This window comes from Pseudovirgaria hyperparasitica, assembly GCF_010093815.1.
Source record: "Pseudovirgaria hyperparasitica strain CBS 121739 unplaced genomic scaffold EJ05scaffold_19, whole genome shotgun sequence".
Classification (NCBI taxonomy): Eukaryota; Fungi; Ascomycota; class Dothideomycetes; order Acrospermales; family Acrospermaceae; genus Pseudovirgaria; species Pseudovirgaria hyperparasitica.
In genome coordinates this window covers 444952-459173 of record NW_022985567.1, presented here as the reverse complement: position 1 = coordinate 459173, position 14222 = coordinate 444952, and the positions used below count along the sequence as shown (strand labels likewise).

General features: G+C 56.9%; 4 protein-coding genes across 4 annotated transcripts; 1 reads left to right on the top strand and 3 right to left on the bottom strand.

Moving 5' to 3' along the window:
* Window positions 1–732: 732 nt before the first annotated feature.
* On the bottom strand, window positions 733–4293 carry EJ05DRAFT_489889 (uncharacterized protein; the record flags this gene model as incomplete). The annotated part of the gene is made up of 1 exon (XM_033745829.1): window positions 733–4293. The coding sequence occupies one exon, from the start codon at window positions 4291–4293 to the stop codon at window positions 733–735; it is 3561 nt and encodes a 1186-aa protein (XP_033596163.1).
* A 1735-nt stretch (window positions 4294–6028) lies between these two features.
* On the top strand, window positions 6029–6934 carry EJ05DRAFT_169482 (uncharacterized protein). The gene is made up of 2 exons (XM_033739489.1): window positions 6029–6799; window positions 6910–6934. Exon 1 carries the CDS (start codon window positions 6272–6274, stop codon window positions 6722–6724), a length of 453 nt encoding a protein of 150 aa, XP_033596162.1. The 5' UTR covers window positions 6029–6271; the 3' UTR covers window positions 6725–6799; window positions 6910–6934.
* A 293-nt stretch (window positions 6935–7227) lies between these two features.
* On the bottom strand, window positions 7228–9755 carry EJ05DRAFT_169425 (uncharacterized protein). The gene is made up of 2 exons (XM_033739488.1): window positions 9653–9755; window positions 7228–9575 (listed from the first exon to the last, which is right to left on the bottom strand). The coding sequence occupies exon 2, from the start codon at window positions 9379–9381 to the stop codon at window positions 7357–7359; it is 2025 nt and encodes a 674-aa protein (XP_033596161.1). The 5' UTR covers window positions 9382–9575; window positions 9653–9755; the 3' UTR covers window positions 7228–7356.
* Window positions 9756–10904: 1149 nt separating this feature from the next.
* Window positions 10905–13326, bottom strand: EJ05DRAFT_169288 (uncharacterized protein). The gene is made up of 2 exons (XM_033739487.1): window positions 13183–13326; window positions 10905–12835 (listed from the first exon to the last, which is right to left on the bottom strand). Exons 1-2 carry the CDS (start codon window positions 13205–13207, stop codon window positions 11055–11057), a joined length of 1806 nt encoding a protein of 601 aa, XP_033596160.1. The 5' UTR covers window positions 13208–13326; the 3' UTR covers window positions 10905–11054.
* Window positions 13327–14222: the final 896 nt, after the last annotated feature.

The following is a 14222-nucleotide window of genomic DNA, read 5'->3' as shown; positions in this document are numbered from 1 at the left end:
GAGCTTGGACTCGACTCGACTCGACTCGACTGCTAGAGACGACTGTATGTATGTATATATGGTGGAAAAGGAAGAGAGAGAGGTAGAGAGGAAGAGGAAGAAGAGGAAGAGAGAGGAAGGAAGAGAGAGGAAGGAAGAGAGAGGAAGGAAGAGAGAGGAAGGAAGAGAGAGGAAGGAAGAGAGAGGAAGGAAGAGAGAGGAAGGAAGAGTAAGAAGAGTAAGAAGAGAGAAAGATCTACAATTACTACAACCATTACCATAACTATATAAAGAGTTGCGTAGAGTTACGTAGAGCTACGTAGTAGAGTCGAGTAAAGAGTATAGAGTGCCGAGGAAAGCGGAAGAGAGATGTACCCATCCGTATACATATCCATATCTCCATCCGTATACACATACACATCCATATCCATATATGCGCATCCATGTCCCTTGCTATGCTGTGCTGTTCGTTCGTGTCATATCCGTCCGTTCCCGTAGTCGTGGTATCCCATGTAATCCCCAGATCCATCCATCCTTTGCCCCTGCCTGTCCCCCGAGAGAAAAGCGATGTGCAAAAAACGGGACGACGTGATCATACACCACACCACCTATCCCCGGCCCCTCAAAATCCCCAGGAAACAAGCAAACACCAAACACCAAACCAACGCCAATCCCAAGCCCCCCCCCCCCCGAAACAAACCCCCTATATCCACCTGACTGACACATCCCAACAAACCCCCCAACCACGCCCGCTCAGTCATCATCACAATCATCATCATCATCATCAGTCGTACCACGCATATCCTCATCCCCATCCCCAAACACCCCACCCGCATCCCCCTCATCCAAAAAACTATCCCGCATAACCCTATCCCCACCACCACCACCACCATCCTCCTCATCAACACCATGCCAACTCTCCCCATCATCCTCCCCCTCGCCCTCCCCCTCCCCATCAGCAACCGTATCCCCATCCCCATCCCCATCATCATCCGTGCCCAAATCCGTCATACCCGCACCAACAAGCACGGGCCCACTATACGGCGTCGCATAGGCATATTGCGGATATGCGCGTTTGGCCGCTTGTGCTGTTGTTGCGGCGACTGTGTTATTGTTTGTGCTGGTGATGGCGTTATTGTTGCTGTGCTCGAAAAACGGCGAATTGCTGTCCTTCGCACTCGATTTGGAGCTTGGGGTAGATGTACGTGTGCGTGTGCGTGCGTGGGCGGTGGTGGTGGTGGTGGGCGCGGGGACAGGGGGAGGAGAGGATGGGAGCGGGGAGGATGGGGAGGAGATGCGGCGGCGCTTGGGGTGTTTTTTGGATGTGGTGGTGGTTGTGGTGTTGTTGTTGATGCGGGAGGACGGGGAGGAGAAGGCGGAGGAGGAGGAGGAGGAAGATGAGGAGAGTAAGGAGGGCGGCGGGCGTGGGTAGTGGATGTGGATTTGGCGGTGGGATGGAGATTGTGAGGGCCCAGCGGCGGCAGAAGCAGATTGAAAGCGGCGTTTCGGGACTAGAGACTGGCGCGAGGCGGGGCGTTTGGGCGTTGTTGTTGCTGCCGTTGCAAAGGCGGAGTCTACGAGGGATGGGGATCCGGCGGTGTGGCGGCGCTGCTGGCTGTGCGAGCGGCGTCTTGGAAGGGTCTCTTCTTGTTGTTGATGTTGTCGGGTCTCGGAGAAGCGCGAGGATAGACTCGGACCTAGGGGGCGCTGCTGCGGCTGACTAGCTGACTTCCCCGTTCGTAGCAGACTGGAACCATGCGCTTGCTCCCTAGGCAGCGGAGAGGACCGAGAATGAGCAGCAACGATCTGACTTGCCGGCGCGGACTCAGCCTGGAAAAAGGACGAAAAGGACGACGAGGCGCTGGGGAGCTGGTCGAGCTTGGGCACATACCGCCAGCACGGCTCGTCCGCGTCAGACTCGACGACGACGACTTGCGCCGGCCCGTCATTCATCTGCACGTCCAGGCCTGGCTCGAAGCGTGGCAGTTCGCGGATCTGCTTCCATGTCCAAGGGGTGTCCTTGGAGCTCTGCTGCATGTAGGCGTCGCGGTGAGTGACGAACAGACGACGCGTGCCGCCGGAGACGCGCATGATGATGCCCGAGGCCAGGAACTGTGCTGTCCATAGCGCCGACGTGGCCATTTCCTGCCGGCCGAGGAAGCGGAGTCTTGAGGACGAGAGGACTTTGCGCAGGGGGAGAAAGGAGGCGCGGAGGCCGGGCACGCGGCTGAGCATGTGGTCGGCGTCTTGGGAGGTAAAGGACGAGGCGAGCCCGTGGTCGTGGGGGACGGACTCGAAGCATTTGCCGATGGCGAGCTGGATGTCTTCGGCGTTGGAGCCGGTGATTTGCACGTTGCGGACGAAGCCTCGACTCTGGAGCCGTCGGTAGACGACGTTCTTCGGGCCGCAGGCCTTTGGCGACAGCCAGTCATCTGTATTGTCGGCCCAGCCGTGTATGTCTTGCTCGCTCCAGCCACTGAAGGACGAGCGCGGGTCATTGCTCGACAGACGCGACGATGACGCGTTGCTGCGCGCCTGCGTCCACTCTTCCGTGTCCTGGGGAGTCTGCTTCATCTCTAGGGCGTCTTCAGGGGAGTACCAGATACCACGGAGATCTCGCCCCCAGGGCAGAAACACAACCTCGACCTCCCATGGATCTGCATGGGTGGGTACACTGGCCTCGAGCACATCAAGCCGTTCGTTGATGCCCTCAATATCCTCCATCTTAGCATATAGCCCGCCCGATCTGCCATATTCCTCACCGTGCGAGTCGTGGCTATCCATGACAGTGTGTATCTTATCGTGATCCTCCTTCCAGCTCTCGAGCTCCAGCAGACGGCCCTCGAGAAACTCAAACCTCTCCGTGACCTCCTCTGCCTGGACATTGGAAAACGAGAGATTCTCCAGATTGTCGATCCGATCAGCCAGAGTCCGCAGGGACGCCGAGACGCTCGGGTACGAGGTGAGATGTCCCTGGATGGAATTTAGATGTATGCCCAGTTTCTGCAAGACGCTCGCAACAGAATGTGCAGTCGAGTTTGACGACGGGCCAGGAAGCGCCAATTCACGGTCCGCGAGCGTCCTCGACAGGAGATCGGCCATGCTCTTCGCCTCCAAGACGGTCTGTTCAATCTGGCGCAGCTCGGGCGTGTTGTCATTGCTCGGAGTAGCAACTTCCGTGGCACTGCCCGCGAGGTCTTCCGGATCGACGTTCCCACGTGGTTCGTCCGGCACAGAGATGGTAGGCAGCCTCCGTCGAGCGTGGAGAACGCCATGCATGAGCGCGCGGGACGGACTGGCACGTGTGGGACGCAGACCGGCAGACGGGCTTGTTCGTGTGCGTGTGCGTGTCTGGAGCGGCGTAAAGTCGCTCTCGCTCGGCGCCGCCATCTGGATCGTTGACGGGAGCGACTCTTCCCTCTGGCCTCGATTGTGGCCATTCGGACCAAACGACAAGCCGAGGCCGGCCGGATGCGCAAACGTCTTTCTTGCTCTCAGGTACTGCGAGTCCGATATGGGCGCCGTGTCGTTGTCTAGCTGGGGCGTGTTGGCGGAAGGTTCTGGCAGTAGACAGGCGCTGGGGATACGGGGGAGCCCGGTGGTCGAGCTGAGGTTGGAGGCGCGCAGACTGAATTGCGAGAAGCGCTCGTTCTGCGACGGGCGTGGGATTCCGTATCCATATTGACTGTTCCTCATCGCGGCTTGCTGACTTTGTTGTTGCTGCTGTTGCTGTTGCTGCCTCGCCGGCGCATATTGTTCCTGCCGACTCTGCAGCCTTTCCGTCTGGCTCCCTTCCAATTGACTCTTCGCCTGCTCTCTCGCGGACCCTCTCTTCGCCGTCTGACCTGCGACCCGAAGATCCCCATCAAATCGCTGCAGCCGATTCGAAAGCTGGCTCTCCGTACTAGTATGATACACGCCATCCTCCTGTCCAACCTCTTGCTCCTCCTGCTCCCGATCCCCATCCTCCTCCTCATCCTCAACCCCCACCCGGCGATGAAAGCACAAATGATGCCCACACGTACACGCCAAGCCCTCCTGCGTCCAGAACATCAGACACCCACACATGAACCCACGATTCAGATCTCTGAAATTGCACGCTCCGCCGGCTCGTCTTCGTTGTCGGGCTGGTTGGTGTTGTTCTTCGTCTTCATCGTCGTCTTCATCGTCGTCTTCATCGTCGTCTTCATAGTCTTCGGTGTCCCGCCTCCTCCTGCTTCTGCTTCGGCTCCTCATGTCATTCTTATTCTTTTGCTTCTGCTTTGGCTTTTTGTTCGGGACAGCAGCAGCAGCGTGCTGTGCTGGCCCGGCCATTTATGGCGTGGTGTGGTGTGGTGTGGTGTGGAGCGACGATGCCCTCGTGTGCGAAGTTGCGACTAGAGGATGGGCATTACTGACGGGTCTCGAGAGGTGTGGAGTGTGGTTTTGAGTGGTGTCATGGGTGACAATGGGCGGAGGACTGGGTGGATGGTGGACTGATAGATGGATGGAGTGTTAGCTGCTGTACTGGCAACGCGGGGTGGGATAGGGTCTGATACATACATAGCAGTGGTAGTGGTAATTGTCGTAGTAGTCGTCGTGATCGTGATCGTGCTGGCCGTGGTTCTGACTGTGGTTCAGGCAGTAGTCGTAATCGCAGTCGATCGTCCCAACACCAGCAACCAGCAACCCTCACACTCCCCACTCCACACAGACTCGAAATCCCACGTACAAACACCAGCCCGTATAACCCAGCCCAGCCTAGCACCGCACCGCACAGCCCAGCCCAGCCCAGCTCAGACGCCCAAGCACTCCGACCACGTATAAAAAGCACCAACAATCGCAGTGCCGGCCGGCCGGCCTCACAAACTCCGTCTCGTCAGGCGTCAATCGTCAATCGTAAACCAAAGCACGCGACGAAGCAAAGCAAAGCGATCGAAGCAGAACAGCGTAACAGCGGTCGCAATCGTAACAATATACTTCCCAATCGCAGTCTTGTCTCGCCGTATTCTTCACCGCACCATCTCAACGAACGGCAACAGCACAACGGGTTCCAAAGTCAAGTCGAGTCGTCGAAAAGTCCGATAAAACGCCCAAAAAAAACCCAGAGAAACGGTGACTCGACCTGCCTTGCTACCGCCCACAAATGGCGCTAGCAAGGGGTTCTACTGTTCTACTCCAATGGGATCGCCCACTGATCGTTCCACTAACCGTCCACTAATCGTCCAGTCAACCCACGCGCCCACTAGACCCCAATCCACGCGCTTCCCCCCGGTCGGTCGGCAGCGGGAAGACGGGTCCCGTGAGCGCTAACTGCTTATACTAATTAACTAGGTATCACGGGGGGCGCTAGGTGGGTAGGGTTAATTAGGGTATGTAAGGTGATGATCAGAGGCGATAACTACACAATTGTATATATATATATATATATAAGGAATAGCATGGAATGGAATGGAATACAGTAGTGTGTCTGTGTGCGGGACGGGGGATGTATGCAGGTATAACAAACACATAACTACCACATAGACTTTTAACCAAACGAGGAGGATGTATCATCTCACCGGCACCACTATAATCACAGATAAAGAAAACATAATTATCAGCAAAAAGCCGTTAATAATCAGTCAGTACCACCACCACCACCATAAAAACAACAATCAGCCAAAAAAAAAGGCGGTATACTTGTTTCGTAATTCTACATGCCCCTGCCATGCCATACCACACACACTATACCACACCACACCACACCACACCACAGGATCCAAAAAGAAGCCAAATCAGAACAAAAGCCAAAAGTCAAAGCCATCAACATGCCAGTCCGCCTGACTAAAACGTCCCTTGTCACCCGTCCAGCAAGCCAGCACATACTCATATAACCCTCAAGACCTCAAGACCTCAAGACCTCAAGACCTCAAGACCTCAAGACCTCAAGACCTCAAGACGAAAAAAAAGTGCGAAAGAAGTCAAATCATGTATTATAAAAAGGGGTTGTAGTAAGTACCTAGGTAGTAGTACTCCTCAATCTAACACACACAAAGTTACGTGCACCCCATGGCAAGACAAGACAAGGCAAGGCAAAGCAAGGCGATGTTGACACAGAAACCCCCAACCCATCCCAACCCATCCCGTAAAAAACACACGCGGCGAAATATGAAAACGTAGCAAGAACGACGTGAAAAATAAAAAAGTCAAAGTTGTATAGTAGCAGGCGCATCATAAAGAAAATCATTTCCGCCGGCGCGACGACGAGCCCGTCCCAGACCCCAACCCGGACCCAGACCCATTCAAGAACTGATCCGTCAAGGTCTGGAAGATGCGTCCGGCCGTGCCTCTGCCATTCAGCATGTTCTCCAGCTGGTCTGCGATGGCATCCGACTTCCTCGGCTGGCCCTGGGCGTCGAAGCGCGGCTCCATCTCAATGGTCTCGCCGGACGAGACGGAGTCGGGGGAATCATTTCGTTTGCGGTCGTTATCGTGTCGTCGTGTGTCTGTCCTGTCGGAGCGGCCGCGCTTGCGGTCCTTGTCTCTATCGTGTTCTCTTTTTTGGTCTTTTCTGTCGCTGCGGTCGTGGCGGTCTCGATCGCGGTCTCGGTCTCGATCTCGGTCGCCTCGTCGCCGGCCGTCCTCCCTGTCACCGTCTTCATGCCTGCTCCGCCGTCGATCTTCGCCGCCGCCACCAGAATCATGGCCGCGATCGTCGTCATCTGATAGAGGCGACCATGGTGGTTGTGGTTGTGGTGGTGGTGGTGGTGGTGGTGCAGACTGAGGCAGGTTGAACTGGACAGACTTGGCCGACGGCGGCGGCGAAGGATCGCGAATCGAGTTTACACCATCTGTCAAAGCCAAGACATGCCGTTAGTCAACCAGACCCCCAAGAATGGCATTAGATGTCCTTGAACGCACCACCATTGTAGTAGTGCTCACGTTCAGCAGCTGCGAGAGGAGCACTCACATTGTCGCCGCCGCCACCGCCGCCACGACGTTGCCTGTCATCTGGTGGCGGATATTGACCTTGCTGTACCGGGGACGGAGAGTATGGGTAGTCTGGGTGGTGTGCGCCGCCGCCGGGTGGTGGATGGTAGTCTGCGGGATTGTAGGGTTGAGGCTGGAAGCCTGGGTCCTGTGGTGGAGGGTAGGACATGTTCTGCTCAGGGGGCGGATAGCTTTGTGGTTGTGGCGGCGGTGGGAACTGGTTTGTGGCAGGATAGTACTGACCACCACCACCACCACCAGGAGGGCCTGCCGGAGACGTTACATAGTCTGTGGGATAAGCTGGGCCAGTGGGCACAAAGGGAGGCGGACTGAATGCGTCGGACGACGGAAAGTCACGCTCGCGTTCTTCTGCCAGGCCTATATAATGATCTGTTAGTCTTCGTGTGTATGTATTTTAGCTACAAGTCACTGGGACGACGACGTACGTTGCCGCTCTTTCTCAGCCTTCTTGCGCTCACGTCTCTTTGCGGCTTCATGCGCTGCAACACCGGCAACACCCGCGACGGCAGCCGTCTCTGCGAGCTTTCTGCTGCGGCTCCGGCTCCGGCTGCGAGGCTTGTCGTCCGAATCGTCGGAGCCACGTCTGCGGCCTCTGTCCCGACGGCGCTCGCGGTAGTCTGCATGATCGCGCTCACGACGGCCGTCTGCGGCCGTGTATATTGGGTCGCCGCCGTACTCGATAAGACCACGGTCACCAGTCGAGTTGCGGCGAGAGCGATCCCGGTCCCGGTCCCGGTCTCGGTCACCGTCACGCACTGACCTGGATCTCGACCTAGACTTGGACTTTGAGTGTGTCCTCGACCTCGACACCGACCTCGACCGGCCACGCTCGCCTTCATCTTCGTCTCCTCCGCCAGCCTCCTTCTTCGCCTTCTGTCGCTCGTAGAGGCCAGTGACAGCGGCACCGGCCAAGCCAGCAGCGGCGATGGGCACGCCAGTCTTTATGCGGCTGCGGCTTCTCGGCTTCTCGCCCTTGCGGGATCTTGACTTGCTTCGAGCGCGCTCGACCAGCCCGGCAACGGCAGCGGTGGCAAGACCGGCTTGGGCGACTCTTCTGTTTCTGTGCTCGGGATCGTGTCGGCTGCGGGAGCGCTCCCCGCCAACAGAGTGGCGTCTGCGAGAGCGACTTCTGCTCCGGCTCCCTGCGGCGGCAGCATTCTTGTTCTTGTTCCGTCGGCTTGCCGCGTATGCGAGGGCACCAACGGCGGCTATACCGGCCACGGCACCAATCTTCTTGCCGCGTGAGAGCGAACGCTTGCGGTGACGACTCTTGTCACGGCGTCCACGAGAGCCAGATCGCGAGCGGGAATGGGAGCGCGATTTGCGGAAGCGACTGACGGCTTCAGCGCCGACCGCGCCTAGAGCAGTATATCCGAGTGCCTGTCGGGCGTGATGACCAGGATCCTCGCCCTGGGAGCGACGATGGTGTCGCATGAGTTCTGCGGCGCCAAGGCCGACGAGAGCACCCTCTGCGAGATGACGGCGGTGGTGAGGACTCTCGTCGCGCTCCCATCTGTCCTTTCGGATGTAGACCATGTCGTCGTCGCTGAAGCGGTCCTCGTCGCGACGACGGCTGTCGTACTCTCGCTCTTCGTAGTAGTTGTCTCGATCCCGGGGCCCTCTGCTCGTCTCTCGGATCCTGCGCTCGTAGTAATAGTCCTCGTCCTGGCGCGGCTCACGGCGCTCCAGCTGGCGATCGTCCCTGACCTCTTCACGCTCGATGATCTCGTACTGGGGCTCTTCTCTCTTGATGACAATCTGCTGCGGCTGGCGTCGCTCTTCCTGGATGATGATTGGCTGGGGAGCCTCGTTCCGGATGACGATGGGCTGCGGGGGAGGTGGTGGGTTGGCAAAGTACTCGGTCGACTTGGAGTAGCGCTGGAGCTCATAGGGCGTCTCTGGATCGTCGCGTTCGAGGGTGCGAGTCACTCTGTACTCCCTCTCCGGCGAATCCGAGCGCTCGACGTCTCGCTCGAAGCGGTACTCACGGATTTCGCGGCGCGGAGGCGACGGAGAGCGGTCGCGGTCGACGTAGCGGTACTCGCGGATCTCGCGGGTAGTGGTAGAGTCGCGCGGAAGAGTGGGAGCAGGCACGACCTCACGCTCAAACTCAATCTCGCGATCAACGACTTCATACTCGCGCACAGAGCGGGCTCGCGGCTCCGAGTGGCGGGTTGTGTGTGTGGTGTGCGAGTGTCTGGCGGACTGGGCATCGTAGTTGTTATTGTTGATGTTGAGGTTGATGTTGTCATCGTCGGTGTGGGTGGACTTGCGCACGATGCGAGTCTCCTCGACGAAGCGATCGTCGTCGTAGTCTGTGTCGGGAACCTTGTATCGACGGACGGTGGTGTAGGAACGAGCGCCGTCGTTGCGACTGGAGCGAGAGTCCCAGTCGCGCTCACGCTCGCGTTCTCGTACCGAGACGGACATGGCGGTGTTGAGGAGGCGGTCCAGTCGAGCGATGGTGGTTGTGGTTGTGGTGGTTGGAGTAGTAGGAATAGAGAGTAGCAGAGTGGAGGATGGATGGAAGAATTGAAGAAGGATGGCGTCAGGGTGAAGTGGAGGAAATTGCGGGCTGCAGGATGACGACGAGTGGGTGCAGGTGGTTGGGAGTAAAAGTAGGCCTGAGGCAGTTAGTTGGGCGGCAGCGTGGGAGAAAGGAGGGGCATTGGAGGCAGGAGTGGGCAGAGTGGGCACTAACAAGCTTACTAGGCAGATGGCAGCTTGTTCGGCGGATGGTCAGCTCAGCTCAGCAGGGCAGTGTCATGAGCAGACGTGGTGAAGTGGAGCAGTAAGCAGAGTAAGTGCTGCGCAGGGAAGAAAAGAAGAGAAAGAAGAAGAAGAAGAAGAAGAAGAAGAAGAAGAAGAAGAAGAATAAATGGGTGGTGTGAGGCGTAGACGTCAGAGATGAGAGAGAGAGGGAGAGGAAGAGGATGGATGGCAGAGCGTGGAGGGAGGAAGAGTAATAATAGTAGTAAGCTGGTGGTAGGTAGGTAGGTAGGTAGGTAGGTAGGTAGGTAGGTAGGTAGGTAGTAGTAGGTAGTATGAGGTAAAGTGAAGAGAGTAAGACTCGGGCGGAAAGTGAAACAAGAGATGCGCGATTAGACCAGCTTCCGGGCCTGGCTCTGCTGCTTCAGGTTCAGGAGTGGAATAGAGCAGCAGGAGAATGTATGATAGAATGAATGATAGAATGAATGAATGAATGGATGGGAGGTGGAATGGGCAAGCAAGCAAGAATGGAATGGGTCTCGTGACGGAGTGGCAGGATGTGTATAATTAATTACAGGATGCAAGTATAGATAGATGGCTATAGTATCATGGCTGTGGCTGATGAGGCTGCACGTCGACTGACTGACTGACTGACTGACTGACCGAGACTGTACGCGAGCTGAGCTGCATACAGCATACTCATATACGATAACAACATACACACCTATGCACAACCGGTCTACAAGTAAGTCCACCGTGGCCTCATCATCGTGTCCAGACGTCCTCCTCCCGGTCAGCCCATCCATATCTACTACAGTAAACCTTGGAGTCAGTCCCAGCAGACCCCGCAGCGTCACCGTCACCGTCACCGTCACTGCCCACTGCCCACTGCCCACTGCCCACTGCCCACTGCCCACTGCCCCCTAATCGCCAGCTCCAACCCCGCCAAAACGCCCCCCTAAGAAACCCCCCGAAACGCTGCCCACGAGTCTTGCGTACAGTACTGTCAAATGCAGCAGCAGCGGTAGGAAGCGCGTCATGCAGCTAAAATCCATCCATCTACCCCGGCTTTTGGCTGCATTGACCGGCGACATGCCGTACTGTATACTGTATACTGTACGCTACTGTACGCTACTGTACGCTACTGTACTATTATACTATACTCTGACACTGTACTGTGCTATAATTAATCATGTTGGTGCGGCGGTCAACACTCCTGATTGGCCTGCTTGCTTGCTGGCCTGCCATTCTCATTCTTCTTCTCCCCAATCTGCTACAACAACAACAGTCTACGCCTCTATCGATTATATCATCATGGCCAGCTATTCTGACCGGTGTGTGCGTTTGTGGTGGTGGCCATCTCCATGCTCCATGCTCCATGCTCCATGCTCATGTCAGTCCTGCCCGCGCATCAGATAGCCCATGATGCCCCAGAGCGCCGTCATTGCCTCGACCCGGTCCTCTACCGCAAAGAGATCGTACCAGCGCGTGCGCTCGACCTGGGGTGCGTTCCATGCGGATCTATCACTACTGCTAATACTGCCACCACCACCACCCTCAAGCAGCCAGTCCAGGTACGCCGCATGCACCCGCAGCTTGACGATCCGCACATGGTGCCTGACCGACGACACCATGTACACCTCGTCCCACCCCGCCTCTCTACCGCCGCCCGGCTTGCCGATTGCTTCGTATCGCACTTTGCTGTCCCACATGCTCATGCCCGCCTTGACTTCCTTCCACGTCTGCACCGGTGACGCTCGCTTCCTGCTGCTGCTGCTGCTGCTGCTGCCTGCTCCTACCACTGCTCGACCTCCTGTCCCTAGCCCACCCTCTGCTTTCTCGTCGCTTGCCCCGCTCGCCTCGCCAACCTCGCCGCCCGTCCCGCCGCCCCACCGTGGCTCCCGCGTCCACCACTTGCCCGACCCCGCTCGCTTCTCCACCTTGCCTTCCTTGGCCCGCTCCTGTGCGAGATATAACAGTCCGCCAAACTCCCTCATCGCGTCCAGCTGTTGTGCCTGTTCCGCTTCCACGTTGCTACTGCTGCTGCTGCTGCCGCCACCAAAATCAATCTCTGGCCGACACTGCATCCCAATCACCGGCCCTTCAAACAGCCCCAGTCGCGCCCGTTTCCGGTCCTGTGGTGTCCGCCATCCAATGTTCGTCATCCGGACCGGGAATCGCACCTTTCCCACTTGAAGGTGAGCATGTCGTCGCGGCGGCGCAAACGTGATGCCGAATGCCCAGCAAATCGCCTCCAGGAATGCTCTGACCGTCTCGGCACGGTACTGCTCTGGCATCCCACTCCCATTGCCGATCCGGTTGCCCTTGTAGCTACCCTCCGGCACTCCCGGTCTGCGAACAAGTCTTCGTCGAGAGGTCGACGGAGAATGGGGTCCGGGCGGTGGAGGCGATCGTCGTGGCTGTAGATGCGACTTGGGCGTCATCAGATGGTCGAATGCGGGGTGGATCGAGGACAGTCCTGCTCCCGGCGGGGACACAACTCTAGCCTTTTTGCGCGGCTCACTGCCCTCCGCCGGTGGGAGGGGTGTATTGGCTTTTGCTGCTGGACTGCTAGGCGGTGTTTCATGCCGCTCTTCCGTAGCACTCTCACTCAGGGGAATGTATTCGTCCAGAGACGTGTCCCAGTAGTATGCCATGTTGTCCAGTCCCTCCCAGAATCGCCGAAGATGCACAAGTCGAGGCGGCTTCTGTCCCTCCGCTGCAGCCCGGGTAAAGGCCGAGAAGGCTTCCTGATTGGGACGTCGCACTTCCTCCAGTCTTACCCGGAACTCCTTGACACCAGGGACCTGTCTTCCGTTGCTCAACGTCGGCTTTTCGGCTGTAGTCGTCGCGTCCGTAGAGTCTTCCTTTGGATCTTCCAAGGAAAGCCATGACAAGTCTGGGAAAAACGCCGGGTCTGACGAGGGCTGCGACAGTAGATTCTGGAATGGTGTGTCTGCATTGAACCTTACGTTGAAGGCAGCCAGATGGTCGAGGCAGATATCGCTCGGCTTCCGGAGCGCAGCAAGAAGGGCAGACAGAGCAGGTGGTCTACCATCCTGCCAGCTCGACACTTGTTCCTCTGGTGTGACAAAGTTTGGTAGAGTCAAAGGCGTCGCCAGAGGGGGTGGATTGCGCTCCTGAGTGGGGTCATATTTCCCAGCGGTTAGAGAAGCTGCGTCGTCCTATATCAACATTCTGGACCTTTGCAATAAAAATAACAATAGACTCATGAGTAAAGTAGGAAGCAAGGTGTACAAATGATAATGCCAAGCAACAGGTTGTAATCTTCCTTTTGAAACAACGGACGTGACCGCAAAGAGAATGGCGAACATATGCCATCGAACCAACGCAAAACCAGGACAGCAGAATAGCAGGATAGCAGAGGCGCGCGTCTGGTAGGCCCTGTTGCGGCCACGAACCAATTGGCACGCCACACAGCAGCGCACTAAACATGATGGAAACAACAGCAACAACAGCTGGAGGACGGAGACAAACAAGAAACGTTGGGCCAACACTTACTACTTCCAGAGCCAAACGCAAACATGGCTGCTGCAGAGCAAAGAAAAGCCGTTCACGGGCCTGACGACGACGCCGACGACGAAGAAGAAGAAGAAGAAGAGTCCAAGGCGTGAAGCGGAACCTTCAGGCCAGCGGACAGACTCGAGGCGGGGAAGGTAGCGGTCGACATGGACATGCTCTGCCGTTGTGGTGGTAAATATTTACCCAGGCCGTGGATGTGCGGACGTCTGTTTCTGTGATGGTCGAGGAGGATTACGTTGAATATCAACAGAGATGAGATGGCAATTCACCACGTCGCATAATAGTGGTGGTGGTGTCAGTAGTGGTGGTGGTGGTGGTGGTGTAGTGCGGGCGATAGATCGGCAGGCGCGCTAGGGGTGTGCGATGTCTACTACGCGATGGCCGCCAGCTTGATGGATGCTGATGTTGATGTGGATGTGATAGAGGCGTCAAGTTATGCACAAAGTGAAAGCAACAAATGCCACAAGGCAACACCCAGTAAACAAACCGAATGAGTGATCGAGTGGTGTCCATGAAATGAACTTTAAAGTCATCAAAGGCTGGCGGACAACGACGACCAATCAGTTTAACCCCTGGAAGCGACTGGCTGTGCCAAGACCTCAGAGCCTCAGGCTTCCGTAGCTAGGCCGTATTGGGTTACAGATGCCTGTCTTTCCTCTCTGCACACGTGACTAGCCCCTTTGCCCTCTGCTCCAAACCACCTTCTTCTTCATCAACACCACCAGCACCACTATTCACTCCGTCCACCATAATCACAACCACAACAACCATCCACACGACTCCATCGTTCCATCAACGACACAGTCATGTCTTAGTCTCTATCCATCACACGCAGATGTGTCCAGTTTGTAGGCGATGAACAGCGTCCAAGACACGCTTTCCTGTCAATGGCTGCTACTAAGCGCCTCATGTGTGTAGCGGAGCGGCAAACGCGAAACTGCGCGAGCTTCAGGATGCCTTCACGTCGACCGACTGACTGCCTACCGATTGCGCTTTCCCAGCCTGCTCTGTTGCTTTCC

Bases quoted from the DNA above. Each gene is read 5' to 3' on its own strand.
- EJ05DRAFT_169482 (XM_033739489.1), top strand. From the start codon at position 6,272: ATGCGTCCGGCCGTGCCTCTGCCATTCAGCATGTTCTCCAGCTGGTCT.
- EJ05DRAFT_169425 (XM_033739488.1), bottom strand. From the start codon at position 9,381: ATGTCCGTCTCGGTACGAGAACGCGAGCGTGAGCGCGACTGGGACTCT.
- EJ05DRAFT_169288 (XM_033739487.1), bottom strand. From the start codon at position 13,207: ATGTTTGCGTTTGGCTCTGGAAGTA. The intron at 12,836-13,182 runs GTAAGTGTTGGC...AGGACGACGCAG, and splicing joins TGCGTTTGGCTCTGGAAGTA to CTTCTCTAACCGCTGGGAAA.